Consider the following 26735-nt stretch of genomic DNA (forward strand, 5'->3'; position numbering starts at 1 on the left):
GTACAAATAGGAGAATAATAATAATTAATAATAATTAATAATGTCTTCAGGAAGCCAGCACGACTTTTTGGAGGGGGGGTGGTGTGGGTGTAATGGGAAATTGGGAAAAATTGGGAAAAATTGGGGGAAATTTAGGAAAAAAATGGGGGAAAATTGGGGGAAATTGGGGGAAAATTGGGGAATAATTGGGGGAAAATTGGGGGACGTTTGGAAAAAATTGGGGGGAAATTGGGAAAATATTGGGGAAAATATTGGGGGGAAATTGAAGCAAAATTGAGGAGAAATTGGGGGGAAATTGGGAAAAATTGGGGGGAAATTGGGTAAAAATTGGAGGAAAATTGGGAAAAAATGGAGAAAAATGGGGGAAATTTGGGGGAAAATTGGGAAAAATTTGGGGGGAAATTGGAAAAAAATTCGGGGGAAATTGAAGCAAAATTGGGGGAAAATGGGGGAGAAATTGGGGAAAATTGGGGGAAAATTGGGAGAAAATTGGGGGAAAATTGGGAAAAAAATGGGGGGAATTGGAGGAAAAATTGGGGAAAATTTGAGGGGAAATTGGGAAAAAAATTGGGAAAAAATGGAGAAAAATTGGGGAAACATTGGGGAAAATTTGGGGCAAAATTGGGAAAAATTGGGGGAAAATTGGGGAAAATCTGGGGGAAGATTGGGGAAAAATTGGGAAAAAAGTGGGGAAAATTTGGGGGGGGAAGTGGGAGAAAATTGGGGGAAATTTTGGGAAAATTTGGGGGAAAATTAGGGAAATTTGGGGAGAACCTGCAGACACCTCTGGGAGGGATCTGTGCCCTGAGGTTTGGGGGCTCCTCTAAGGGGGAGCCTTAAAACACTAAAAATAATAAAAAATTACTCAAAAAATAATCCAAATTACTCAAAAAAATAATCCAAATTACTCAAAAAATAATCCAAATTATTCTAATTTTTTAAAAGGGAAATGAAGCAAAGATGGGCTGGGGGTTCATGCTCTGTGCAAAGCCCCTGCTGGGCTTTTATTTTTTTATTTTTTTAGGGAAAAAATTATTTTTATCTGCTCCAAAAAGTGGTGCCAGCAACAGCTCCCAACCTACAGCACTAAATTTTCCACTGAAGACACATTAATCCACCAAATGCTACTAGAAACCAAATAAAAAAAAAAAAAACAACAAAATTTCAAATAAAATTATGGCATAATACACGTGGAAAGCACCTGAAATACATTCAAATTTCATCTTTGTAACAGCTTCAAGTTTATTTTTTTTTTCCTGTTATTTCTTCTTTTCTTCACCACCTTTGGAAGCAAAAGCAGGAGGTAGTTTTGTCCCAGGTGGGAAAACTCTTTTAAAAAATCTCCTTTTTTTTTTCTTTTTCTGAGAAGATAAAAAGTGTTCTTTAAAAAAAAACCGAAACATTCTTTAGTTTTTCTGAGGTAATTCTTTTTTTTCCTGAGTAGTTAAAAAGAAAAATAAAACAAACAAATAAAAAAAAAAACTACAGACCTTACAAAAATAAAAACCCAAGTCTAGGATATTCAATCTACAGCATTTTACTCCAAAACCCCCTGTTTTTTGGGGTGTAACCCAAATTTTTTGGGGTGTAACCCAAATTTTTGGGGTGTAATCTTGTTTTGGGGTGAATTCCCTGGTTTGGGGCATCTCCCCCTTTCCCTGATCAAGGTGAGAAGGGGCTCCAAAGTCACCCGAGGTATTTCTGTTGGGAATAATAAATGCAAATTAAAAAAATTAATTAAAAAAACAATAATAAAGCTTTTGGGTGGGTGGGGAAGCTCCTGGATCCTGATACCCAAAAATCTCCTGGGGAGTGTCCAGGGTGGGGTGGGGAAATAATAAATAGGTTATCCTGAGTCATGGGTGGGGGTCTCCAAAAAATCAGAGTGGGAAATCCCTGGGGGAGGCTGGAATGGGAATTGTGAGGTCAGAGGGGCTGGGAAGAGGGAGCTGATCCCAAATTTATGGAGGGAGCTGATCCCAAATTTATGGAGGGAGCTGATCCCAAATCCATGGGGGGAGCTGACCCCAAATTTATGGGGGAGCTGATCCCAAATACATGGGGGAAGCTGATCCCAAATCCATGGAGGGAGCTGATCCCAAATCCATGGAGGGAGCTGATCCCAAATCCATGGGGGGAGCTGATCCCAAATCCATGGGGGGAGGTGACCCCAAATCCATGGGGGGAGCTGACCCCAAATCCATGGAGGGATTTGACCCCACTCAGGGACTTGGGAGCCCCTCTGGACCCCAAATCCACCGAGGACTCTGACCCCAAATCCATGGAAGGATCCAGAGCTCCTGCTCACCCCAAATCCACAGAGGGATCCAGAACCCCTCTGGACCCCAAATTCATGAAGGGATTTGACCCCTCTCAGGGATCCAGAGCTCCTGCAGACCCCAAACCCACAGAAGGATCCACAGAGACCCCCTACCCCAATCCACCCCCCCCCAAACCCACCCCGCACGCCCCCTCCCCATCAGTGCCTGGTGCCGTACATCTTATCCCACTCCAGGAACAAGTCCAGCTCCTTCTGGGACGCGGCGGGGCCGACCTTGCTCAGCGCCTTCTCCAGCTCCTGCAAGGGGCCGGGGGGTCCCGGCAGCGCCCGGCGCGCCGCCCCCGCCTGCTGGCACAGCCGCAGCAGCTGCGCCACCGAGAAGCTCTCGGTGCGCTGGGCCAGCGCCGCCAGCTCCCGCTCGCCCAGGCTGCAGCCGTGCCGGGCCAGCGCCTGGCGCAGCAGCAGCCGCCGGGTGCCGCCGTCGGGCGGAGCGATGTAGAGCCGCGTCCCGAAACGCCGGCGCGCCGCCTCGTCCATGCCGCCCGGCCGCGCCGTGGTGCCGATCACCACCACCTGCTGCTCCGACGAGGAGGACACCTCGTCCAGGTAAGAGAGGAGCTGCGATTTGAGGTTGCCCAGCTGGCCGCCGTCCTCGCCCGCCCGCGCCGCCAGCAGGGATTCGGCTTCGGTGATGAGCACCACGGAGGGCTGGCGGCAGCTGGCCACCAGGAACACGGTCTGCAGGATCTTCTCGGCTTCGGCCTTCCAGGTGGACAGCAGGGTGGCGGCGCTGAGGCGCAGCAGGGTGGAGCCCAGCTGGGTGGAGATGCCGCGGCTCAGCAGCGTCTTGCCGGTGCCGCGGGGCCCGAAGAGCAGCAGGGTCCGCAGCGGGTGGCCGGAGCCGCCGTACGAGCCCGGCCGCAGGATGGGCCACAGCAGCTCCTCCTCGATGGCCGCCTTCACCGAGCCCTGCCCCGCGATGTCCGACCACTGCACCGGCGGCCCTCGCTCCACCACCTTGGTGTTCACCAGCTCCAGCAGCAGCGGGTCCACGTTCTTGGGCTGCTCCTCCAGGAACCCCGGTGCCTTGGGCCGCAGCGGGAAGGCGGCTCCGGGCTCGGCCGCGCGGTCGCCGTTGGCCAGCGGCGGGCTGAACTTGCCGAAGGGCTCCGCCGGCCGCAGGGCAGCGTCCCTGGAGCCGTAGGACGGTGACAGCACCGCCTTCATCTGCTGCCCGCCGAACTTGCCCGCGTGTTCCTCGCCGCCCGCCGCTCCCGCTGGCCGCTTGCCGCTTTTGAAACCCACCTGGGGCGACTCGCCGCTGCTGCCGAAGCCGTTGCCGCGGCACTCGCCGTTGTCCGGCAGCGCGTAGGGAGACTTTGGCTGCTCGTAGCTGTATTTCCTGTACCTGCCCTCGCCCTCGTCCTCCCCGCCGATGTCGAACGCCTTCCTCTTCAGCGCGCCCGCCGCCTCGGCGCCCAGCGGCGGCACGGCCAGCGAGCCCAGCCCGGCGCTCTGGTAGCCGTAAGCGGGGCGAGCGGAGGGCGGCGGGGCCGGGATGGGGGTGGGCGCGGCGATGCCCGAGGGCAGGTAGGAGGCCGGGGGCGGCGGCGGGTGGATGCCCCCGTAGCCCGGCTGGGGCGCGTAGCCGCCGCCGCCGTAGTTGTAGACGGAGCCCGAGGAGCCGTAGCCCGGCACCAGCGCGGGCGAGCCGTGCGGGGGCTGCAGGAGCCCCGAGCTGTGCAGGGCGGGAGGGTGAGGAGGGGGCTGCGCGCAGTAGCCGGAGGGCAAGTAGGTGCCACCGTAACCTGAGGGATACTCCTGAGACGCCCCCGGCGCGGCGGCCGCCCCGCAGGAATTGCCGGCGTACACGGGCTCGCTGAGACCGGCCGGCTGGCCCAGCCCGACGGCCCCGCCGCCCGCCGGCGGCACCGCTGCCTTGGTGGCCGCCAGCCCATCGTGCACGGGGGGCAGCGGGAAGGCGCCGTCCGAGCCGTGCGCCCCCGGCCAGGGCTCCCCGTCCCCTTTCTGGCCGTTCACGGGGCCGAAGGCTCCGTCCCCGTAGGCGCCGAGGGTGGGGCGCTCGTAGGGCGCGTCCAGCACCCCCGAGTACTTCTCGGCGTACCTCTTGAGCAGGTTGGAGGCCGTGAGAGCAGAGATGTCATCGTTGGCCCAGGCGTAGTTGAAGCGCTGGCGGCTGCTGGGGTACAGCTCTGACTTGTGGGCTGGCGACGAGGTGGTGGAGGAAACGTCCAGGTGCTGCTCCGGCCACTGGTTCAGGGACTGGGCATGCTCTGGTGACCAGTGCATCTTCGACAGAGCTGTGGGGACAGGGCAGCACGGTGAGGGCAGGGAAACTGGAATATGTGGAGTGTCCCCAAATGTGTGGAGTGTCCCCAAACCCAGCACAGTGAGAGCAGGGAAACTGGAATGTGTGCAGTGTCCCCAAATGTGTGGAGTGTCCCCAAACCCAGCACAGTGACAGCAGGGAAACAGAATTCTGTGTGGAGTATCCCCAAACCCAGCACAGTGAGAGCAGGGAAACTGGAATGTGTGCAGTATCCCCAAATGTGTGGAGTGTCCCCAAACGCAGCACGGTGAGGGCAGGGAAACAGAATTCTGTGTGGAATATCCCCAAACCCAGCACAGTGACAGCAGGGAAACAGGAATGTGTGCAGTATCCCCAAATGCGTGGAGTGTCCCCAAACCCAGCACAGTGACAGCAGGGAAACTGGAATGTGTGGAGTATCCCCAAACCCAGCACAGTGAGAGCAGGGAAACTGGAATGTGTGCAGTGTCCCCAAATGTGTGGAGTGTCCCCAAACCCAGCACAGTGACAGTGGTGAACCAGGAATTTTGCATGGAGTATCCCCAAACCAAGCACAGTGAGAGCAACAAAACAGGAATTCTGTGTGGAGTATTCCCAAACCCAGCACAGTGAGAGCCATGAAACAGAATTCTGCATGGAGTGTCCCCAAACCGAACAGAGTGACAGTGGTGAAACAGGGATTCTGTGTGGAGTATCCCCAAACTCAGCACAGTGAGAGCAGTGAAATAGGAATTCTGTGTGGAGTATCCCCAAATGTGTGGTGTATCCCTAAATCCAGCACAGTGAGAGCAGCAAAACAGGAATTCTGTGTGGAATATCCCCAAATGTATGGAGTATTCCCAAACCCAGCACAGTGAGAGCAACAAAACAGGAATTCTGCCTCTTGCTCCAGCCCCCAGGGTGGTGGCATTGTCCCCTCTCCCCATCCCACTGTCCCCTCTCAGTCCCCACCCTTGGGGACCTCCTGCTCCACTCCTCACTGCCTTTCAGCCACTCTGCACAATAAGATTATTTAATGCTTTAATTGACTTATGGGGCTCTTGTGCTCCCACTCTGGGTATGAAACTCCCACAGGAGGGTGCAGACAGCAGCTCTGTGTGGGCTGAGCTGACATTTACAGTCATTGTCAAAGTGCTGCTGATGGATAAAACCACACAGGGAAAGCTCCTGGAGCATAAAGACACCCAGAAACCCTAAAGGGGAAAATCAGCGTTTGGGTTATAAGGTGTTTTCCTCCGTATTTTAAAATTTTTAAGGAATTTAATCACCATCCTTGCTCAGTGCTGTGCCCCAGAAATGTTGGGGATTGGGGGGGGGCCTGTGACCACCCAGCAAAGCCCAGCAGCACCCCCAGCCTTCTGAGGAACCCCACTGCTCAAACACCAGCTAAAAACGGCATTTGGAGGTGGGTCTGGTGATGGAACTACCTCTCCAAAAACCTGGAACAGAGTGACCAACGCCAGGGGGTGAGGTTGAAGCCCCCCAGAACAGCAGAGCCCCTCCCCAGGCGGGGGAACGACTCCAACCCTCCAAACCACGACGCGTTCGGCAGGGAAAAAAAAAAAACAAAAAATCCCAAAAAAACCCAAATCCATGGAAAAAAAAAAAAAAAAAAAAAAAAAGTGGCAAAGCCGCGGAGGGGGAGGGCAGGGAGGAGCTGTCAGGGCTGAAATGGGACGTGAATGAGTGGCGGAGCGGGACAGATGTTTCAATGCTCCCCTTGGCAGTGTGAGAAAATTACTGTCCAGTGACCAAATGGCCGGGCCGGTTCCCACCCTCGCTGCTGCCCATTATCCCCGGCGCAAGACAAAGGCGGGCAGGGGGGCTGGGCAGGGAGAATCCCATTGTTCCCGCCCGCCCTAATTATGGAAATCTTGTTAATCTATTCAGCAGCGAGTCTGAACTGGGCTTTTGTTCGGGGGGTTTGCAGCGGGCGCGGCGCTGAGGGTGTCCAACGGCTCGGCGTGGGGATGGGGTGCGCTGGGAAAAGCTCCAGCCTGGGTTTTGATTCCTTCCAGGCCGTGGGATGCGGGATGGAGCATCCTCAGGATGGGGATGGAGAGAAGGGCACATGAAATAAGATGTTCTGCATCCCGCGCCCCCCGCACACGGGGCTGGTGAATAAAAATTGTGGAAGAAATCCCACTGGAATGAGCCGCAGGGAGCATCTGCGGCCACCCCGCAGCCCCCGGGGAATCAGGAGAGAAGAGCAAACACATCCCGGCTGAGGATGCACTAAAGCTGCGGTTTAAGCGCAGCCTAACTCCCCCGAGCCCCGGGAGCAGGGGCTGGCTCGGGCAGGGACGGATCCGGGTCGGTCTCGTCCCTTGGGAGGCCGAGGAGCAGCCGAGGATCATCCCTGTCCTGGGGGGGCTGGTCAGTCCCTGGTCAGTCTTTGGTCAGTACCTGGTCAGTGTCTGGTCAGTGCCTGGTCAGTCCTTGGTCTGTCCTTGGTCAGTCCTTGGTCAGTGCCTGGTCACTCCTTGGTCAGTGCCTGGTCAGTCCTGGGTCAGTGCTTGGTCAGTGCCTGGTCAGTCCTTGGTCTGTCCTTGGTCAGTGCCTGGTCAGTGCTTGGTCAGTCCTTGGTCAGTGCCTGGTCAGTGCTTGGTCACTTTTTGGTCAGTGCCTGGTCAGTCCCTGGTCAGTGCTTGGTCACTCCTTGGTCAGTGCCTGGTCAGTCCTGGGTCAGTGCTTGGTCAGTGCCTGGTCAGTCCTTGGTCTGTCCTTGGTCAGTGCCTGGTCAGTCCCTGGTCAGTGCTTGGTCAGTCCTTGGTCAGTGCCTGGTCAGTGCCTGGTCACTCCTTGGTCAGTGCCTGGTCAGTCTCTGGTCACTCCTTGGTCAGTGCCAGGCTGATGTGACACAGTCACAGCCCCGTGGCCATCATGGCTCTGTGGTCATTGACAGCTTCAGGGTCACTCACACCTCAGTGGTCACTCACAGCCATGGCCATTGATGTCCCCACGGTCCCCATGTCCCTGTCCGGCCACTGTCCAGCTGTTCTCTGCTGTCCCCACACACAGGGGACACCGAGTGTCACAGCACACTGGGGACACTGAGTGTCACAGCCTGACTGTGACACTGTCACAGCACACAGGGGACACTGTCACAGCACACAGGGGACACTGTCACAGCACACGGGGGACACCGACTGTCACAGCCTGACTGTGACACTGTCACAACACACAGGTGACACCGAGTGTCACAGCCAGTGACACTGTCACAGCACACGGGGGACACTGTCACAGCACACGGGTGACACCGAGTGTCACAGCCTGACTGTGACACTGTCACAGCACACAGGTGACACCGAGTGTCACAGCCTGACTGTGACCCTGTCACAGCACACGGGTGACACCAAGTGTCACAGCCTGACTGTGACACTGTCACAGCACACGGGTGACACCGACTGTCACAGCCTGACTGTGACACTGGGAATGTCACAACCCATCAAAGGTGTCACAACCCACCCTAAAGGACATCCCAGCCTGTCCTCGTTAATATTAATCATTAATTGTAATTAATGTTGGAACTGGAGAAACTCCCAGCCCCATCCAGTGTTGCACCCCAAACCCTCCAGCTGCACCCCAAACCATTTATATATTTATATATTCATATGTTTATATATAAATATGTATCTTTATTTTTATATTTTTATTTATATTTTTATTTTTCTATATTTATATTTATATGTTTATATATTTGCATTCATATAATTATATTATTTTTATATATTTATTTTTATATATTTTTATATATTTTAATATTTTCATTTATTTTATATATATATTTTAATATTTTTATACTTATATTTTAGTATTTATAACCCAATTATTCAGTTTCTAACCCCAAACTCCATTCCCAGAGTCTCCACTTCGAACAGACACAACAATTCAATAATTCCTCCCTAGGCTGGGAACCAAGGACACCTCAGGGGCTGGAAAATGGAAATAACATCCTGAAAGGAGAAAATCTCCAAATTTCCATCCAGTGGGGATATCTGAACATCCTGAAAGGAGAAAATCTCCAAATTTCCATCCAGTGGGGAAATCTGAACATCCTGAAAGGAGAAAATCTCCAAATTTCCATCCAGTGGGGAAATCTGAACATCCTGAAAGGAGAAAATCTCCAAATTCCCATCCAGGGGGGAAATCTCAACATCCCAAACTGAGAAAAAATATCCAAATTTTCATCCAGGGGGGAAATAAAAACATCCCAAACTGAGAAAAAATATCCAAATTTTCATCCAGGGGGGAAATAAAAACATCCTGAAATAAGAAAATCTCCAAATTTCCATCCAGGAGGGAAATCTCCAAATCTCAACCCAGGGAAGACACCCCAGCACCCCACCCTGGGCATAAAGGGTTAACACTGGGACATTCCACTCAGGGGGACACCCCAAAATCTTGTCAGGGGACACCCAAAAATTCAGGTTCAGGGAGGACACCCCAAAATCCTATCTGGGGAGGAAACCCCAAAATCTGGTCAGAGAGGAAACCCCAAAATCTGGTCAGGGAGGAAACCCCAAAATCTGGTCAGGGAGGAAACCCCAAAATTCAGGTCCAGGGGGACACCCAAAAATCCAGATCCAGGGGAACACCCCAAAACCCTGTCAGGGACACCCAAAAATCCAGGTCCAGGGTGGACACCCCAAAATTCAGGTACAGGGGACATCCCAAAAATCCAGATCCAGAGAGAAACCCCAAAATCCTGTCTGGGGGACATCCCAAAATCCTGTCTGGGAGGAAACCCCAAAATCCTGTCTGGGGAACATCCCAAAATTTAGATCCAGGGTGAACACCCCAAAACCCAGATCCAGGGGGACACCCCAAAGTCCAGGTCCAGAGAGAAACCCCAAAATCTTGTCAGGGAGGAAACCCCAAAATCCTGTCTGGGGAACACCCCAAAATCCTGTCGGGGGACACCCCCAAATCCTGTCTGGGAGGAAACCCCAAAATCCTGTCTGGGAGGAAACCCCAAAATCCAGATCCAGAGGAACACCCCAAAACCCTGTCTGGGGGGAAACCCCAAAATCCTGTCTGGGGGACACCCCAAAATCCTTTCAGGGAACACGCCAAAATTCTATCTGAGGAGGAAACCCCAAAATCCTGTCAGAGGAAATCCCAAAATTCAGGTCCAGGGGAATCCCAAAAATCCAGATCCAGAGAGAAACCCCAAAATCCTTTCAGGGGGACACCCCAAAATCCAGATCCAGGGAGGCCCCTTCCATCAGCTCAGCCTCGTTGCCATTAAATAAATTTGGTTTTTTCATGCAGCAGAATCTCCCCCCGGGCCCCCATAAAGATTTGGGGATGTGATAAAGGAGCAGCCAGGCCTGGGGAGGTTAATGAGAGTAACTGCTGCCACAGGAGAGGCTTCACAGCACCCTCAGCTCTCAGAAAAAAAATAAATAAATCAAATTTGCTGTACAGGATCCTCATCACACCAATAAAAAGTTTAATTTGTTGTACAGGGTCCTCATCATACAAAAAAAAAAAATTCAAATTTGTTATACAGGATCCTCATCACTCAGAAAAAAAAAAAATTAAAATTTGTTGTACAGGGTCTTCATCACACAAATAAAAAAAATAAAATCAAACTTGCTGCACAGGATACCCATCACTCAGAAAAAAATTCAAATTTGTTGTACAGGGTACTCATCATACAGAAAAAATTCAAATTTGCTGTACAGGGTCCTCATCACTCAGAAAAAAATCTGATTTGCTGCACAGGATACTCATCATACAGAAAAAAATTCAAATTTTCTGTACAGTATATGCATCACACAGAAAAAACTCAAATTTGCTGCACAGGACACTCATCACACAGAAAAAATTCAAATTTGTTGTATAGGGTCCTCATCACTCAGAAAAAAAATAAAATAAAAAAAAAAAATCAACTTTGCTGTACAGGGTTCTCATCACACAGAAAAAATTCAAATTTGCTGCACAGGATACTCATCACACACACACAAAAAAAAAAAAATTGCTGCACAGGATCTTCATCATACACAAAAAAAATAAATAAATTTTGCTGCACAGGATACTCATCATACAGAAAAAATTCAACTTTGCTGCACAGGATCTTCATCACACACACACAAAAAAATTCAACTTTTCTGCAGAGACTGGAGCTGATTCCCAGCTCCTGCTTTCCTTTGAGCATCCTCTGCACATCAAGGATGGGATTATCCCTGGAGCAGAAAAAAAATCCAGGATCCCACTCAGGATCTGCAGCAGGAAAAAGGAAAATCCCCCAGGATGGGAACAAACCAATCCCAGAGAAATAAAAACATTCCAGAGTCGTGGTGGCAACAAACACAGAACTTTGCAAGGGGATAAATTTGATTTTTAGAGCTGTGGGTTGACTCTGGGGTGAATTTCTTGATTCCCTGCTGAGGCAGCAATGGGAATTTTGCTGGGATTTCAGGAAAATTCCAGGAAAAATCTGAAATTAGGGAAGCAAAGGGAACTTTTGCTGCTTCAGATTTAACCCCAGAAACTCCCTTAGGAAATGGGCACCACCAGTTATGGGTTACACGAGTTTCCAGCAGCATCCTCCATGCCCAAAAATGAAGGAAAATTTTTTTTTTTTTTGGCTAAAAAAATATCCAGAGCAGGATCCATCCTGTCCAGCACCCAGAGCTGACAGCAGGAGGAAGAAAATGAAAATTCCTGCAGAATTCCAGCTGTTCCCTCCAGCTCTGAGGCTCAAAAAGGAGAATTTTGCAGAGGCAGAAATGGGCTCAGCATCACTCGAGGTGAATGAAATGAGAAATTCCCCTTGGGAATTCTGAGCTGGGGGATTTTTCCTCCTCTACACGAGCTCATCTCCCTCCAGATGCAAACATTGAGGGGAAGGAAGCCCAAAAAAAAAAGCCAAAAGAGAAGGAAGGGAAATGTTTGGGTGGAATTCCCATCCTCAGGAATATCTGCTCAATGAGGAGATGAAAAATGAAGTGATCCCATGGTCACTCTCATGGATTCCACCACCCTAAAAATAAAAATAAATTTGGGATTTTCTCCTCCTGTGCTGGGAGTGGAGGTTGGGTGAGGGCTCCAAACTCTGAGCCAGCTCCAGGTGATTTGATTCGGATCTGGGAGCAGAAGTTTGGGAAAACCACAACCCCTCAGAAAAAAAACAGAAAAATACAAAAAAAATCACACAAAACCACAAAAAAATCAAACCCCAGCTATCAAATAAAGAGTGCAGCAGGTGGAAACTCATCCCTCAACAACTGCATCCCATATCCACAGCATCCAGGGCAAACCACGCTGGAAATTTCTCTTTATTCTGCATTTCCCCCTGGAATTTAATGAGCTTTGACAGGAGCCGGTGAAGGTTTGGGTTACAGGACCACATCCCCCAAAGCCAAGATGTTTTTAAAACCCCAGCCCAGCCTTGGGGAGGGGAAAAAAAGGGCTGGGAAAGGGAAGGAGGGGAGGAGGGAGAGAGGAGAAAACAGCGGCTCCAGATAAGCAATTGTTAACATGATCCATATGGTTCCCAACGCGCCGCTCTGTTTAACCAAAATGATAATGGCAAGAGCCAAGAATGCGGCGGGGGCTCGGCGAGAACAAAGGCGGCTACAGAACCTTCCCTGCCGCAGGAATGCCGAGCTGGGGAGCACAAAACCCTTCCCCGATCCGGGAATTCCGGGCTGGAAAGCACAAAATCCTTCCTCGATCCGGGAATTCCGGGCTGGAAAGCACAAAACCCTTCCCTGATCCAGGAATTCTGATCTGGGAAACACAAAACCCTTCCCTGATCCAGGAATTCTGATCTGGGAAACACAAAACCCTTCCCTGATCCAGGAATTGTGAGCTGGAGAGCTCAAAATCCTTCCCCGATCCGGGAATTCCGAGCTGGGGAGCACAAAACCCTTCCCCGATCCGGGAATTCCGGGCTGGAAAATACAAAACCCTTCCCTGATCCAGGAATTCTAGGCTAGAAAACACAAAATCCTTCCCTGATCCAGGAATTATGATCTGGGAAACACAAAATCCTTCCTCGATCCGGGAATTCCGGGCTGGAAAGCACAAAATCCTTCCCCGATCCGGGAATTCCGGGCTGGAAAGCACAAAACCCTTCCCTGATCCAGGAATTCTAGGCTAGAAAACACAAAACCCTTCCCTGATCCAGGAATTCTGATCTGGGAAACACAAAACCCTTCCCTGATCCAGGAATTCTGATCTGGGAAACACAAAATCCTTCCTTGATACAGGAATTCCGAGCTGGAAAATACAAAATCCTTCCCTGATACAGGAATTCTGATCTGGGAAACACAAAATCCTTCCTTGATACAGGAATTCCGAGCTGGAAAATACAAAATCCTTCCCTGATCCAGGAATTCTGATCTGGAAAACACAAATCCTTCCTTGATACAGGAATTCCGAGCTGGAAAACCAAAACCCTTCCTGATCCAGGAATTCTGATCTGGGAAACACAAAATCCTTCCTTGATACAGAATTCCGAGCTGGAAAATACAAAATCCTTCCCTGATCTTCCCTGATCCAGGAATTCTGATCTGAGAAACACAAAATCCTTCCCTGCTTTGGGAATTCTAAGCTGGGGAGGTCAAAACCCTTTCCTGATCTTCTCTGATCCAGGAATTACGAGCTGGAAAACACAAAACCCTTTCCTGATCTTCTCTGATCCAGGAATTTTGAGCTGGAAAGCAAAATTCCTTCCCTGCTCTGGGAATTGTGAGTGGGGAGAGATGGGTGAGTAGAAAATCCTTCCCTGATTCAGGAATTCTGAGCTGATGAGCACAAAACCCTCTCCTGATCTTCCCTGCTCCAGGAATTCTGAGCTGGAAAACACAAAATCCTTCCCTGATTCAGGAATTCTGAGCTGATGAGCACAAAACCCTTCCCTGATCTTCCCTGCTCCAGGAATTCTGAGCTGGAAAACACAAAACCCTTCCTTGATCCAGGAATTTCGAGTTGGGGAGCACAAAATCTTTCCTTGTTCCACAGAAATTTTGAGCTGGGGGAACACAAAACCCTTCCCTGCTCTAGGAATTCCGAGCTGGAAAACACAAAACCCTTCCCTGATTCAGGAATTCTGAGTTGGGGAGCACAAAATCCTTCCCTGCTCCAGGAATTCTGAGCTGGAAAACACAAAATCCTTCCCAGTTCCAGGAATTCTGAGCTGGAAAACACAAAACCCTTCCCTGATCTTCTCTGATCCAGGAATTTTGAGCTGGAAAACACAAAATCCTTCCCTGCTCCAGGAATTCCGAGCAGGGACAGCCAGAGCTGCTCCCCCATTTCCCCCCCTGTACCCCAAAATCCCACCCGGGTCAAAATCCCTCCGGCCAAAACACTCAGAGAAACCTCGGCAATAAAACAAATATATCCGTATTTCTCCTAATATTAATAATAATATCAGCAGGGATATTTTCCTAATCGATAGCTCGGAAGGAGAGGACGGCGTGGATGTAAATAAACATTCCTCTGGGCTCTGGGATGGATTCAGCCCCGGCTGTTTATGTTATTGCAGGATCCCGTGGCTTTGCAAGGAACACAATACAGTACGTGCCATTCATTATCCCGGCAGTCCCCCAAGAGAAAATGTCAACACACTTCTGCTGCAGAGAGCTAAAACAAATGTTTAAGGCGATAAACAACAGCCAGGCCTCGGCCCCCACCGAAAATGTTTAATTCGGAATCACCTCGAGAGCAAACAGGGGCCGGAGCACCCGCGTGGGAAGCGCTGGGAGGGAAAAATCCTCAATTCCCACCAGGAAATCCATTAGAGAGCCCCGCTCCCTGCGGGGAGAGCCACGTCCTCACCGAATACCCAATTCTGCCCAAAATTCCCGAAATCTGGCGCAAAACCAGAGCCATTCAGTGATAATGTTAATTTTTGTGGTCCCGGAGTAAAGCCGGGAATGACGTGAGCCAGCACATGGCGCCTCCAAACGCAGGGGAATTTATGCTGGAATACGCAGCAGAAAGTGATTTTTTTAACCCTTCCTGATCTTGTTTTCCCTTGAGTGAGAAACGCCCGCTCCCCCAAAATAATAAAAAATTTAAAAATTATATTTCAGGCAAAATTTCTATTTAAAAATCACCAGGAGCTCGTGAATGCCGCGAGTGTTTTGAAGGCGAGCGCTTGACGTGCGGGAGCGGCTGCGGGAGCGGCATTGTTCGTGCGGGGGAGGGATGGAGGGATGGATGAGGGATGGACGGACGGACGGACAATCGCACCCTCTCCGCGTTTAAACCCGGTTTAGGATCAGGATCAGCTCAGGCTCGCCCCGCTCTTGTCACGGAGCCCCCTCGCCCTCGGGGGGCTGAGAAGGGAGTGAACCCCCCCAGCCCCGGCCCGCGCCCCCTCCCCAGCCCTCGCCGCTTTCTCCGGGCGGGATCCGCAGCTCGGGGGGCTCGGGGGGTGCTCCAGACCCCCACTCACCTCCTCATGCCGGCGGGGCCCTCAGCGCAGCCCGGGCGGCCGAGCCGGGCGCCGCATCCTGCGGACAATGCGGGGCGGGCGCGGCGGCCCCGGGGCTGGGGCCGGGCTGGGGCTGGGGCCGGGGCCGGGGCCGCGGCCGGGGCCTGGGCAGGGGCTGCCCCCGCCTCCCACCGCCCCCCGACCGCCCCCGAGGCGCTGCGGGGCGGAGCGGAGCCGAGAGCGGAGCGGGGCAGGGAGAGCAGCGCGCTGAGCGCCGGACGGGGATGGACAGGGAGGGACGGAGAGGGACAGGGATGGACGGGGATGGACAGGGAGGGACGGGGAGGGACAGGGAAGGACGGGGATGGACAGGGAAGGACGGGGATGGACAGGGAAGGACGGGGATGGACGGGGATGGACGGGGATGGACGGGGAGGGACGGAGAGGGACAGGGGTGGACGGGGAGGGACGGAGAGGGACAGGGAGGGACGGAGAGGGACAGGGAGGGACGGAGAGGGACAGGGGTGGAAGGAGATGGACAGAGGTGGGCAGGGGTGGAAGGAGATGGACGGGGGTGGAAGGGATCCTAGCAGGGTCAGGGCAGGGCTGGAGCGGCAGAGACCTCTGACTCTCCTGACCCTGCACCCCAAAATCCCTGACTCCTGACCCCCAAAATTCCTGAACCCCCATATCCCTGACCCTGAACCCCCAAATCCCTGAACCCCCATATATCTGACCCTTGCACCCCAACATCCCTGACTCTGAACCCCGATATATCTGACCCTGATCCCCAAAATCCCTGATCCCCGATATCCCTGACCCAAAACCTCCCGGAATTACCGACCCAGAACCCCCCAGAACCGCAGATTTGAATTTTGGGCGTGCCCAACCCGCATCCAGCGATCCCGTCCCCGAAATCCATAAAACCAACTCTAAATTCCCATTTTCTCACCTTCTGATTTCCTTTATTAAACCGAATTTCTCCTCTGCTCAGCGAACTCATCCTCACCTCATTAACCCAGAAAAGCAGGACGGGAACCGCGGGGATTTATTTTCACTAATCACTTCCCCACGATTCCTCCCAAAAATCAGCTCCTAATCAAGAGTCCCGAGCCGTTAATTAGCGCTGCGTTTGATCAGCACCAGGAGCCATCAGCAGAAATCCGGGCTGACACTTTCTCCTCGCGGACTCGGCGTTTTCTCCTCTCCCACAGGGAGGAAAAAAATTCCACAGCTCGAGTTGGGTTTGAAAGGGAAAATTTGATAATCCCGGGGTTGGGATATGGGATGTTGGAGGGGTGACACGTCCCTCTGATGCTTTTTTTTTTTGGTAGATAAAATAAGGGAATTAAAGGCAGTTTGTTTATTTATAATTTATTTTTTAATTAAATTTTTCTTGTAGTAATTATATTTTGTTATTTAAATATTTAAATATTTAAATATTTTTATTATTTATTTTACTATTTGTATTTTATTATTTATATCTACATTTACATCTATATCTTTATTTATATTTTCCCAATATTTTCATTTTGACTATTTTAATATTCATATCTATTTATCTTTTATATTTATTGAAGGCCCTTCAGGTGCATTTCAGGCAAATAAAATCCCCCAAAAATGGGTCACAGGTTTTCATATTTTTATAATTTTGACCCATTTGGAGATTGGGGGTTAATCTCCTAATTACAGCTTCAGCTAATGAAGTCATTTACCCCAAGTTTGTGCCTCAAAATTCACTTTTATTTCCATTTCTCAGGGTTTTATTTATAATATAAACAAACCGCTTTTTATCCCTTAATTTCGTCTTTATTTTGGAAAATACGAAAGGTGAAATGCCAATTCATCCCTTGGCTGAATGTCCCGTTTCAATAATTAATTTAATTTAAAGAAATGATTTAAAGAAATTATTTAAAGAAATTATTTAAAGAAATGATTTAAAGAAATAGCGAGATTTGGGAATGCTGGAAATGAGGAAATGGGATTTGAGGGTGGGGGTTCAATGCCGGCACTGCCCTGCCAGGACCCAAAACGGGAAATCACAGCTGGCACTGCCCTGCCAGGACCCCTCCTGTGTCCCCCCGCCCCCCTCAGGTGCCGCCCCCTCCCCAAATTCCCCGTCCCTCACCTTTTCCAGGTGTTTGCGTTTTCTTTTGCCGACTCCCCCGGGGGGGCAATGAAGGGACCGCTGTGCCCCCACCCCCCTTGATTGGGGGTCCCGGAGCCCCCCGGGTTCCTGGCGGGCCGGGCTGCAGCCCCCTCCCCAATTTAACCCCCGTAAATCCCCCATGTGTTTCCAATAAACCGAGTTTATCACCCCAGCTGTGAAATCAGGCTCGGCTTAACCCCCCCCCCCCCGGGGGTCCCCAGTGGGGCCAGCTCAGGTCTGGGGGTCCCCAGTGGGGCCAGTTGGGGGCTGTGGTGGCCACTGAACCTCTCCTGGGGCGATGGGGGGGCTGGGCTGGGCTGGGGTCACCACGGCCCCAAAAATTGGGGTGGCCCAAATCCCCTGGGACCACCAAATCCCCTGGGACCACCCCAGGGCCCTGTCCAGGCTCCCCTCCCATCCCTCCATCCCAGTTCCAGTCCCTTCATCCCAGTTCCAATCCCCCCATCCCAGTTCCAGTCCACACCTCACCTGGGCACCACCAGCACAAATCTGAGCTCCAGCACGAACTGGGCTACCAGCCGGGGCTCTGGGCTACCAGCCGGGGCTCTGGGCTACCAGACACGGCTCTGGGCTACCATCCATGGCTCTGGGCTCCCAGCCGGGACTCTGGGCTCCCAGCCGGGGCTCTGGGCTACCAGCCGGGGCTCTGGGCTACCAGCCGGGGCTCTGGGCTACCAGCCACGGCTCTGGGCTCCCAGCCGGGGCTCTGGGCTACCAGCCACGGCTCTGGGCTACCAGCCGGGACTCTGGGCTACCAGCCGGGGCTCTGGGCTACCATCCATGGCTCTGGGCTACCAGCCGGGGCTCTGGGCTACCATCCATGGCTCTGGGCTCCCAGCCGGGACTCTGGGCTCCCAGCCGGGGCTCTGGGCTACCAGCCGGGGCTCTGGGCTACCAGCCACGGCTCTGGGCTCTGTGCCGTGCTGGGACCAGGGCAGGGTGACAGCGACGCTCCCCAAATTCGGGACATTTCCAATTCTCACCCTCCTCCAGCTCGGCTGCTCCCGTTGGTGCCCGGAGCCTCCCGCGAGCGATTTTTGGGGAGATTCGGGGGAAATCTGGGCCACAGGGACAGCGCTGGTGGCACCTCGGGGCTCTTTGGCCACCTCGGGGCTCTGTGGCCACCTCCGAAGCTCTTGACCATCTCTGGGCCCTGTCGCCACCTCCGGGGCTCTGTCGCCACCCCGTGGCCTCGGGCTCCTCGCCCGGACCCCAAGTGGAGCCCCCCGAGTTTGGGATTGGGGATTTGGGGATTGGAGATTCGGGAATTTGGGAAATGGGGATTTGGGATTGGGAAGCAGAGGCTGTCGAGACCGGTCACTGTGACCCAAAGTGGTTCCGTGTTCGGACTGGAGCTGCCCCGGGCGCTGCTCTGTGAGGTCAGGGGGGTTCCACGCGCCCGGGACACCCCGGGAGGCGAACCGGGCTGGCAACCGAACCGGGCTGGCAACCGAACCGGGCTGGAACCCGAACCGGGCTGGGACCCGAACCGGGCTGGGATCCAAACCGGGCTGGGACCCGAACCGGGCTGGGATCCAAACCGGGCTGGCAACCGAACCGGACAGGAAACCGAACCGGGCTGGAACCCGAACCGGGCAGGGATCCAAACCGGGCTGGGAGCCGAACAGGGCTGGGAGCCGAACCGGGCAGGAAACTGAACCGGGCTGGAAACCCGAACCGGGCTGGGACCCGAACCAGGTTCTCACCCGAGCCATGCTGGTACCCGAACCGAGCTGGCACCCGAACCGGGCCGGCACCGGAGCCGCGCTGGCCCCGCTGAGCCTCGCCCTGCTGCTGCTGTCCCTGCGCGGCCACTGCGATGACACGGTGGCGGCCACGGTGGGCCGGCACAGCATGGGCCGGATCGCCGAGCTGCTGAGCGGTTCCGAGTGCCGGCAGCTGCGGGCGGAGCTGGAGAGCCCCGAGGAGGAGCCGGAGCTGCCGGAGCCCCCCGAGCCCGCGGGGAACACCCCCGGCCGCCGCCGCCGGGACCCCCGCGGGCAGCGGGGATGCTCGGAAGCGCTGCGCTCCTGGCTGGTGACAGCGGGCGAGGTGACAACCTGGGACCGCCTGGTGCGCGCCCTGCACCAGATCGGGCGCTCGGACATCGCCGCGGAGCTGGGCAAGAACCTGAACCAGGACCGGAGCCTGGAGCTGCGCAGGAACGTGGAGGGGTACAGCCGCAGCGTGCAGCATCTCAGCTCGGCGCAGCTGCAGCCCGCGGGGCCGCGGGCCAGGAGCGCTCCGCTGGCCGGGGAGATGCTCTTCGAGCGCCACCCGCCCTCCCAGTACAGCCGCGGGGTCCTGGGCTGGCTGCGGCCAGTGGTACTGGGCGTGCTGGGAGCCTTCCTCAGCTCCGCGCTGCTGGCGGGCACGCTGATGTACTGGTGCCACTGGAGGAGGCTGCTGGGCGCATGAAAAGGAGCTGTAATAAAACCCCCAGCGGGGATTGACACGCAGAAATGGGCGCTGTGTGCTGTCCTTGGCTCGCCCAGGTGGCCACCACTGACCACCAGCACTGGCCACCAGCACCAGCCCAATTCTGTGCCTGGGGATGGGGAAGGGGCTGGGCAAAGTTCCCTTGGCAGCCGCATCCTGAGAACCCCCGCCAGGGCTCAAAACAGCCAAAAAAACTCCCAAATTCCAGGTGGGGAAGGAGCAGAGCGCTGGAATTCCCGGCGGAGCTCTCAGGTTGTTCCTGGGCTGGTGGTTGGTGGCGGCAGGTGAATGGTGACACCCACACCTGAGCGAGGGTTGTGATTTTTGGGTGCTGTTTGGGGTCACAGCTTTACCAAAATCGCAGCGTCGGTGGGGTTCGGGTTTGGTTTTTGTTGTGGGTTGAGGTTTTTCACAGAGAAACACAAAAATCTCCCAAAAATCATATGAAAAATGGCCCAAAAAATTCCTAAAATCTGCACTGGAACACCCCAAACCTGTCAGAGTTCCAGGGGTTGTTGAGAAAAAATCAGGAAAAATTCAGAATAATTTTACCCTTAAGAACCCAATAAAATCGCTCAAAATTTGCACAGAGAAATGCAAAAATCCCCAAAAATCGTATGAAAAATGGCCCAAAAAGTCCTAAAATCTGCACTGGAACACCCCAAACCTGTCAAAATTAGAGGGATTGTTGAGAAAAAAAATCAGGAAAAATCCAGGATAAATTCAGCCTTAACAACCCAATAAAATCACTCAAAATTCACACGGAGAAATGCAAAAATTCCCAAAACTCATATGAAAAAAAAAACCCCAAAAGTCCTAAAATCTGCACTGGAACACCCCAAACCTGTCAAAGTTCCAGGGGTTGTTGAGAAAAAAAATCAGGAAAAATCCAGGATAATTTTAGCCTTAAGAACCCAATAAAATCACTCAAAATTCACACAGAGAAATAAAAAAATCTCCCAAAAAATCATATGCAAAATGGCCCAAAAATCTGCACTGGAACCTGTTAAAATTCCAGGAATTGTTGGGGGAAGAAAAATCAGGAAAAATCCAGGATAATTTCAGCCTTTTAGTGCAAGTGGTGGGGGCTGCAGGGGGATGAGGGGCTACAGGTGAGGGGTTATAGGATGAGGGGTTATAGGATGGGGGGTTACAGGTGAGGGGTTATAGGATGGGGGGTTACAGGATTAGGGGTTGTAGGATGGGGGGTTACAGGTGAGGAATTACAGGTGAGGGGTTATAGGATGGGGGGTTATAGGATGGGGGGTTAAAGGATGAGGAATTACAGGTGAGGGGTTACAGGTGAGGAATTACAGGTGAGGGGTTATAGGATGGGGGGTTACAGGTGAGGAATTACAGGTGAGGGGTTATAGGATGGGGGGGTTATAGGATGGGGGGTTACAGGTGAGGAATTACAGGTGAGGGGTTATAGGATGGGGGGTTACAGGTGAGGAATTACAGGTGAGGGGTTATAGGATGGGGGGTTACAGGTGAGGAATTACAGGTGAGGGGTTATAGGATGGGGGGTTATAGGATGGGGGGTTACAGGTGAGGAATTACAGGTGAGGGGTTATAGGATGAGGAATTACAGGTGAGGGGTTATAGGATGGGGGGTTATAGGCTGGGGGGTTACAGGTGAGGAATTACAGGTGAGGGGTTAAAGGATGAGGAATTACAGGTGAGGGGTTATAGGATGGGGGGTTATAGGATGGGGGGTTACAGGTGAGGAATTACAGGTGAGGGGTTAAAGGATGAGGAATTACAGGTGAGGGGTTATAGAATGGGGGGTTACAGGTGAGGAATTACAGGTGAGGGGTTATAGGATGAGGAATTACAGATGAGGGGTTATAGGATGGGGGGTTATAGGATGGGGGGTTAAAGGATGAGGAATTACAGGTGAGGGGTTACAGGTGAGGAATTACAGGTGAGGGGTTATAGGATGGGGGGTTACAGGTGAGGAATTACAGGTGAGGGGTTATAGGATGGGGGGTTACAGGTGAGGAATTACAGGTGAGGGGTTATAGGATGAGGAATTCCAGGTGAGAAGTTACAGGATTGGGGTTATAGGATTAGGGGTTACAGGATGAAGGGTTATGGGATGAAGAGTTATGGGATGAAGAATTACAGGTGAGGGGTTAAAGGTGAAAGGTTATAGGATGAGGGGTTAAAGGATGAAGGGTTATAGGATTGGGGGTTATAGGATGAAGAATTACAGGTGAGGGGTTAAAGGTGAAAGGTTATAGGATGAGGGGTTAAAGGATGAAGGGTTATAGGATTGGGGGTTATAGGATGAAGAATTACAGGTGAGGGGTTAAAGGTGAAAGGTTATAGGATGAGGGGTTAAAGGATGAGAGGTTTTAGGTTGCGGGGTCACAGGTGAGGAATTACAGGTGAGAAGTTACAGGATTAAGGGTTAGAGGATGAAGAGTTAAAGGTGAGAGGTTAAAGGTGAAAGGTTATAGGGTGAAGGGTTATAGGATGAGGGGTTACAGGTGAGAAGTTACAGGATGAGGGATTTATGGGATGAGGTGTTACAGGATTAGGGGTTAAAGGTGAAAGGTTACAGGTGAGGAGTTACAGTGTTTATAGGATGAGGAATTACAGGATGAGGGTCACAGGTAAGAGGTGACAGGATTTGGGGTCACAGGATTTGGGGGTCCCAGATGAGAGGCTGCAGGCTGAGCCATCACAACATCATCATCATCATCATCATCATCATCATCATCATCATCATCATCATCATCATCACCCACATTTTGGGATCCCCCCATTTTTGGAATCCCCCCATTTTTGGGATCGCCCATTTTTTGGGATCCCCACATTCTGGGATCCCTACATTTGGAATTTTGGAATCCCCACATTTAGGATCCCCACATTTTGGAATCCCACACACATTTTGGAATCCCCACATTTGGGATTCTCATACATTTTGGGATCCCCACATTTTTTTGATCCCACACATTTTGGAATCCCCCCATTTTTGGGATCCCCACATTTTTAGGATCCCCACATTTTGGGAACCCCACATTTTTAGGATCCCCACATTTTGGAATCCCCCACATTTTGGAATCCCCCATTTTTGGGATCCCCACATTTTGGAATCCCCCACATTTTGGAATCCCCCATTTTTGGGATCCCCACATTTTGGAATCCCCCACATTTTGGAATCCCCCCATTTTGGGAACCCCACATTTTTAGGATCCCCACATTTTGGAATCCCCACATTTTTGGGATCCCCACACATTTGGAATCCTCACACGTTTTTGGGATCCCCAAATTTTTGGATCCCCCCATTTTTTTGATCCCACATTTTGGAATCCTCACACATTTTTGGAATCCCCCATTTTTGGGATCCCCACATTTGGAATCCCCATATTTTGGGATCCCCACATTTGGGATCCCCACATTTTGGAATCCCCCACATTTTGGAATCCCCCCATTTTGGGAACCCCACATTTTTAGGATCCCCACATTTTGGAATCCCCCACATTTTTGGGATCCCCAAATTTTTGGATCCCCCCATTTTTTTGATCCCACATTTTGGAATCCTCACACATTTTTGGAATCCCCCACATTTTGGGATCCCCACATTTGGGATCCCCACATTTTGGGATCCCCACATTTTGGAATCCCCACATTTTTGGGATCCCCAAATTTTTGGATCCCCCCATTTTTTTGATCCCACATTTTGGAATCCTCACACATTTTTGGAATCCCCCATTTTTGGGATCCCCACATTTTGGGATCCCCACATTTTGGAATCCCCACATTTTTGGAATCCCCACATTTTTGGAATCCCCAAAATTTGGAATTAAATGGAGCAGGAGAGAAAAACCAGCAGGAAATAACCGGGACACCAAGACAACCTTCCCTTGTCCAGTGAAAAGGGTAATTTTTATTTAATTTCGTTTTCTTTTGGCTTTTATTCATTAATCATGTTGGGTATGAGCCCCCATGCAATTTTCTAACACACTAATCTTCACTATTGAGCTTTTACAGCTTGGGTTTGGTTTGGTTTTTTTTTAAATTTTTATTTTTTGCAGCAGAAAAATCACTCCAGCTCAGGTGGGACCGTGGGGTTACCTGAATTTATTTTTATTTTATTTTTATTTTTTTGAAGGTTGGCTTCTATATTTGAAGGAAAGGTGAAGAGGGAGGTGAATAAAGCAGCTTGGACTGGAATTTCATAAATGCACTTTGGGAGTCACAAATGAACCCAAAAAGGAGATTTCAGAGGTGGGGGAGGGGAATTCCTTGTGGGGTTGTGAATTTTGGCTCCTTTCCCCCCCCCCCCCCCCCCCTTTACCTGAATCCCAAAAACCCAAATCCAGAATTTGGGAATTGGAATTTGGGTGGGGGGGGGTGGGGACACACACAAAGGTCCCTGAGACTTTTTGCCCAAAATTTCCTCCAATTTTGGTTTCACCCAGTGAAAACCCTGAAGGGAGAAACATCTAACCTGGGGGGAAAAAAACCCCAAAAAATAATAAAAATTAAAATTAAAATAAAAATAAAAATAAAAAACCAACCCCTAAACACCCCTAAACCTTTTTTTTTTTGAGCAGAAAAACCAACTCCAGCTCCTCCCTCCCCTTCCTCAGGAACCTCATCAATAAAACCTTAAAAAAAAAAATAATATATATCCAGAATTTGAAGGGACTTTCTTTTTTTTTTTATTATTATTATTTTTCAAGTCATGGAGCAGCTTCATGAGTTGCCAGCACAAATGCCAACACACCAAGACTCAGCCCAGCCTAAGAACAATTTAAATTTCAGCCAAATCTTGCATAGAAGTGGTCGACTTATTGCACATTGGAACCCAAAAAAAAAAAAAAAAAAATCAACATTTCTGCTGCTGCAAATATCACTTGCAATAAAGCTTTTTGTTCAAAGCTGTTTGGAAAGGATATTGGGTTTTAGTTTGGAATTTTTTTTTTATTGTTGTATTTTATTTTGTATTTTTTTTTTTCTTCTTTAGGGGGATATTTCCTGGCTATCTAAAATCTAAGGACAACAGAAAAAATCTTAAAAAAATAAAAATAACCATGGACAATGGCATAAGCCAGAAGCCATTCTATAATTTTTTTTTTTTGTAGTTCTTTGTATTTACAAAAAGGCATGCCAATAAAATAAAATGATATATTACAGTATTTATAATATTCTCTTAAAAAGTTCAACCACACTTTCCAGCTATATTTTTTTCCTTTTTTTGTGTTTTTTTTTGTGCTGTTTACAACGTAGCCTGTACATATGTATGTAATTTGTTTATTTTTTTTTTGTTGTTGTTGTTGTTTCTTTGTAATTATTTTTTATTATGATACATCCCATCCTAGAGCAATGGGGGCAGATGGCTGCTGCTTGGGTTTGGGTTATTTTGGGTGATTCCTGTTGTTTTTCTGCCTTTATGGGATTGTGCAAACTGAGATCCATCCTCTCATCAAGCTCTGCCTTGGGTTTATTTTTTTTGTTTTTGTTTTTTTCCCATTAGTTTGGGGCTGGTTTTCTATTTTTAATGTCACCCCTGCAGTGAAATTTGGATTCCCCTCGTTGGTGGCACCACCCTGGTTGTGAAGGGACCCCCCAGGGTGGATTTGGGACCCCCCAGGGTGGATTTGGGACCCCCCAGGGCGGATTTGGGACACCCCAAGGTGGATTTAGGGACAGCCCAGAGTGGATTTGGGACCCTCCAGGATGGATTTGGGACACCCCAAGGTGGATTTAGGGACGGTCCAGGACAGAATTCTGGATTTGGGGACACCCCAGGGTGGATTTAGGACAGCCCAGGATGGAACTGGGACAGCCCAGGATGGAATTGGGACACCCCAGGGTGGAATTCTGGATTTAGGGACAGCCCAGGGTGGGTTTGGGACACCCTAGGATGGATTTGGGACCCCCAGGGTGGGTTTGGGGACACTCCAGGGTAGATTTGGGACACCCCAGGGTGGGTTTGGGGGACACTCCAGGATGGGTTTGGGACCCCCAGGGTGGGTTTGGGACCCCCAGAGTGGGTTTGGGGACACTCCAGGGTAGATTTGGGACCCCCAGGGTGGGTTTGGGGACACTCCAGGGTAGATTTGGGACACCCCAGGGTGGGTTTGGGACAATCCAGGATGGGTTTGGGACCCCCAGGGTGGGTTTGGGACACTCCAGGATGGGTTTGGGACCCCCAGGGTGGGTTTGGGGACACTCCAGGGTAGATTTGGGACCCCCAGGGTGGGTTTGGGACACTCCAGGATGGGTTTGGGACCCCCAGGGTGGGTTTGGGACCCCCAGGGTGGGTTTGGGGTCGGATCTGCTGCTCCTTGTGCTGCAGTTGAGGCCACCCCAGAGCCCAGAGCAGCCCCACCTGCCCCAGCCCGGGCTGCAGGGGGGGGCACCGACCTGCACCCCAAAAACATCCTGCACCCCAAAAACCTTCCTGCACCCCAAAAACATCCTGCACCCCAAAAACCTTCCTGCTGCACCCCAAAAACCTTCTGCACCCCAAAAACATCCTGCACCCCAAAAACCCTCCTGCTGCACCCCAAAAACATCCTGCACCCCAAAAACATCCTGCACCCCAAAAACCCTCCTGCTGCACCCCAAAAACCTTCTGCACCCCAAAAACCTTCCTGCACCCCAAAACCTTCCTGCTGCACCCCAAAAACCTTCCTGCACCCCAAAAACATTCCTGCACCCCAAAAACTTTCCTGCACCACAAAAACCTTCCTGCTGCACCCCAAAAACCCTCCTGCTGCACCCCAAAACCCTTCCTGCTGCACCCCAGACCTCTCCTGCTGCACTCCCAGGACCAGTTCTGCACCCCAAACTCCTCCTGCATCCCAAAACTCCTCCTGCTGCACCCCAAAAAACTCCTGCATCCCAAACCCCTGGGTCCAGCTCTGCACCCCAAATCGCTTCCTGCTGCACCCCAAATCTCTCCTCCTGCACCCCAAAAACTCCTCCTGCTGCACCCCAAAACCTTCCTGCTGCACCCCAAACTCCTCCTGCTGCACCCCAAACTCCTCCTGCTGCACCCCTAAATCTCCTCCTGAACCCCAAACTCCTCCTGCTGCACCCCCAAAACCCCCTGATCCAGCTCTGCACCCCAAACTCCTCCTGCTGCATCCCCAAATCCCCT

At 51.5% G+C, this 26735-nt stretch overlaps 2 protein-coding genes across 2 annotated transcripts; one reads left to right on the forward strand and one right to left on the reverse strand.

Moving 5' to 3' along the window:
- Nucleotides 1–2479: 2479 nt before the first annotated feature.
- FIGNL2 (fidgetin like 2) lies at nt 2480–15156 on the reverse strand (the record flags this gene model as incomplete). Its single annotated transcript, XM_079329235.1, has 2 exons — nt 15028–15156; nt 2480–4602 (listed from the first exon to the last, which is right to left on the reverse strand). The coding sequence occupies exon 2, from the start codon at nt 4589–4591 to the stop codon at nt 2480–2482; it is 2112 nt and encodes a 703-aa protein (XP_079185361.1). The 5' UTR covers nt 4592–4602; nt 15028–15156.
- A 3696-nt stretch (nt 15157–18852) lies between these two features.
- On the forward strand, nt 18853–19626 carry TMDD1 (transmembrane and death domain 1). Its single transcript, XM_079329291.1, has one exon. It carries the CDS (start codon nt 18890–18892, stop codon nt 19592–19594), a length of 705 nt encoding a protein of 234 aa, XP_079185417.1. The 5' UTR covers nt 18853–18889; the 3' UTR covers nt 19595–19626.
- Nucleotides 19627–26735: the final 7109 nt, after the last annotated feature.

The sequence above is a fragment of the Erithacus rubecula genome, assembly GCF_903797595.1.
Source record: "Erithacus rubecula genome assembly, chromosome: 31".
Taxonomy (NCBI): Eukaryota; Metazoa; Chordata; class Aves; order Passeriformes; family Muscicapidae; genus Erithacus; species Erithacus rubecula.

Coding starts and splice junctions, on each gene's coding strand:
- TMDD1 (XM_079329291.1), top strand. CDS start 18,890: ATGCTGGTACCCGAACCGAGCTGGCACCCGAACCGGGCCGGCACCGGA.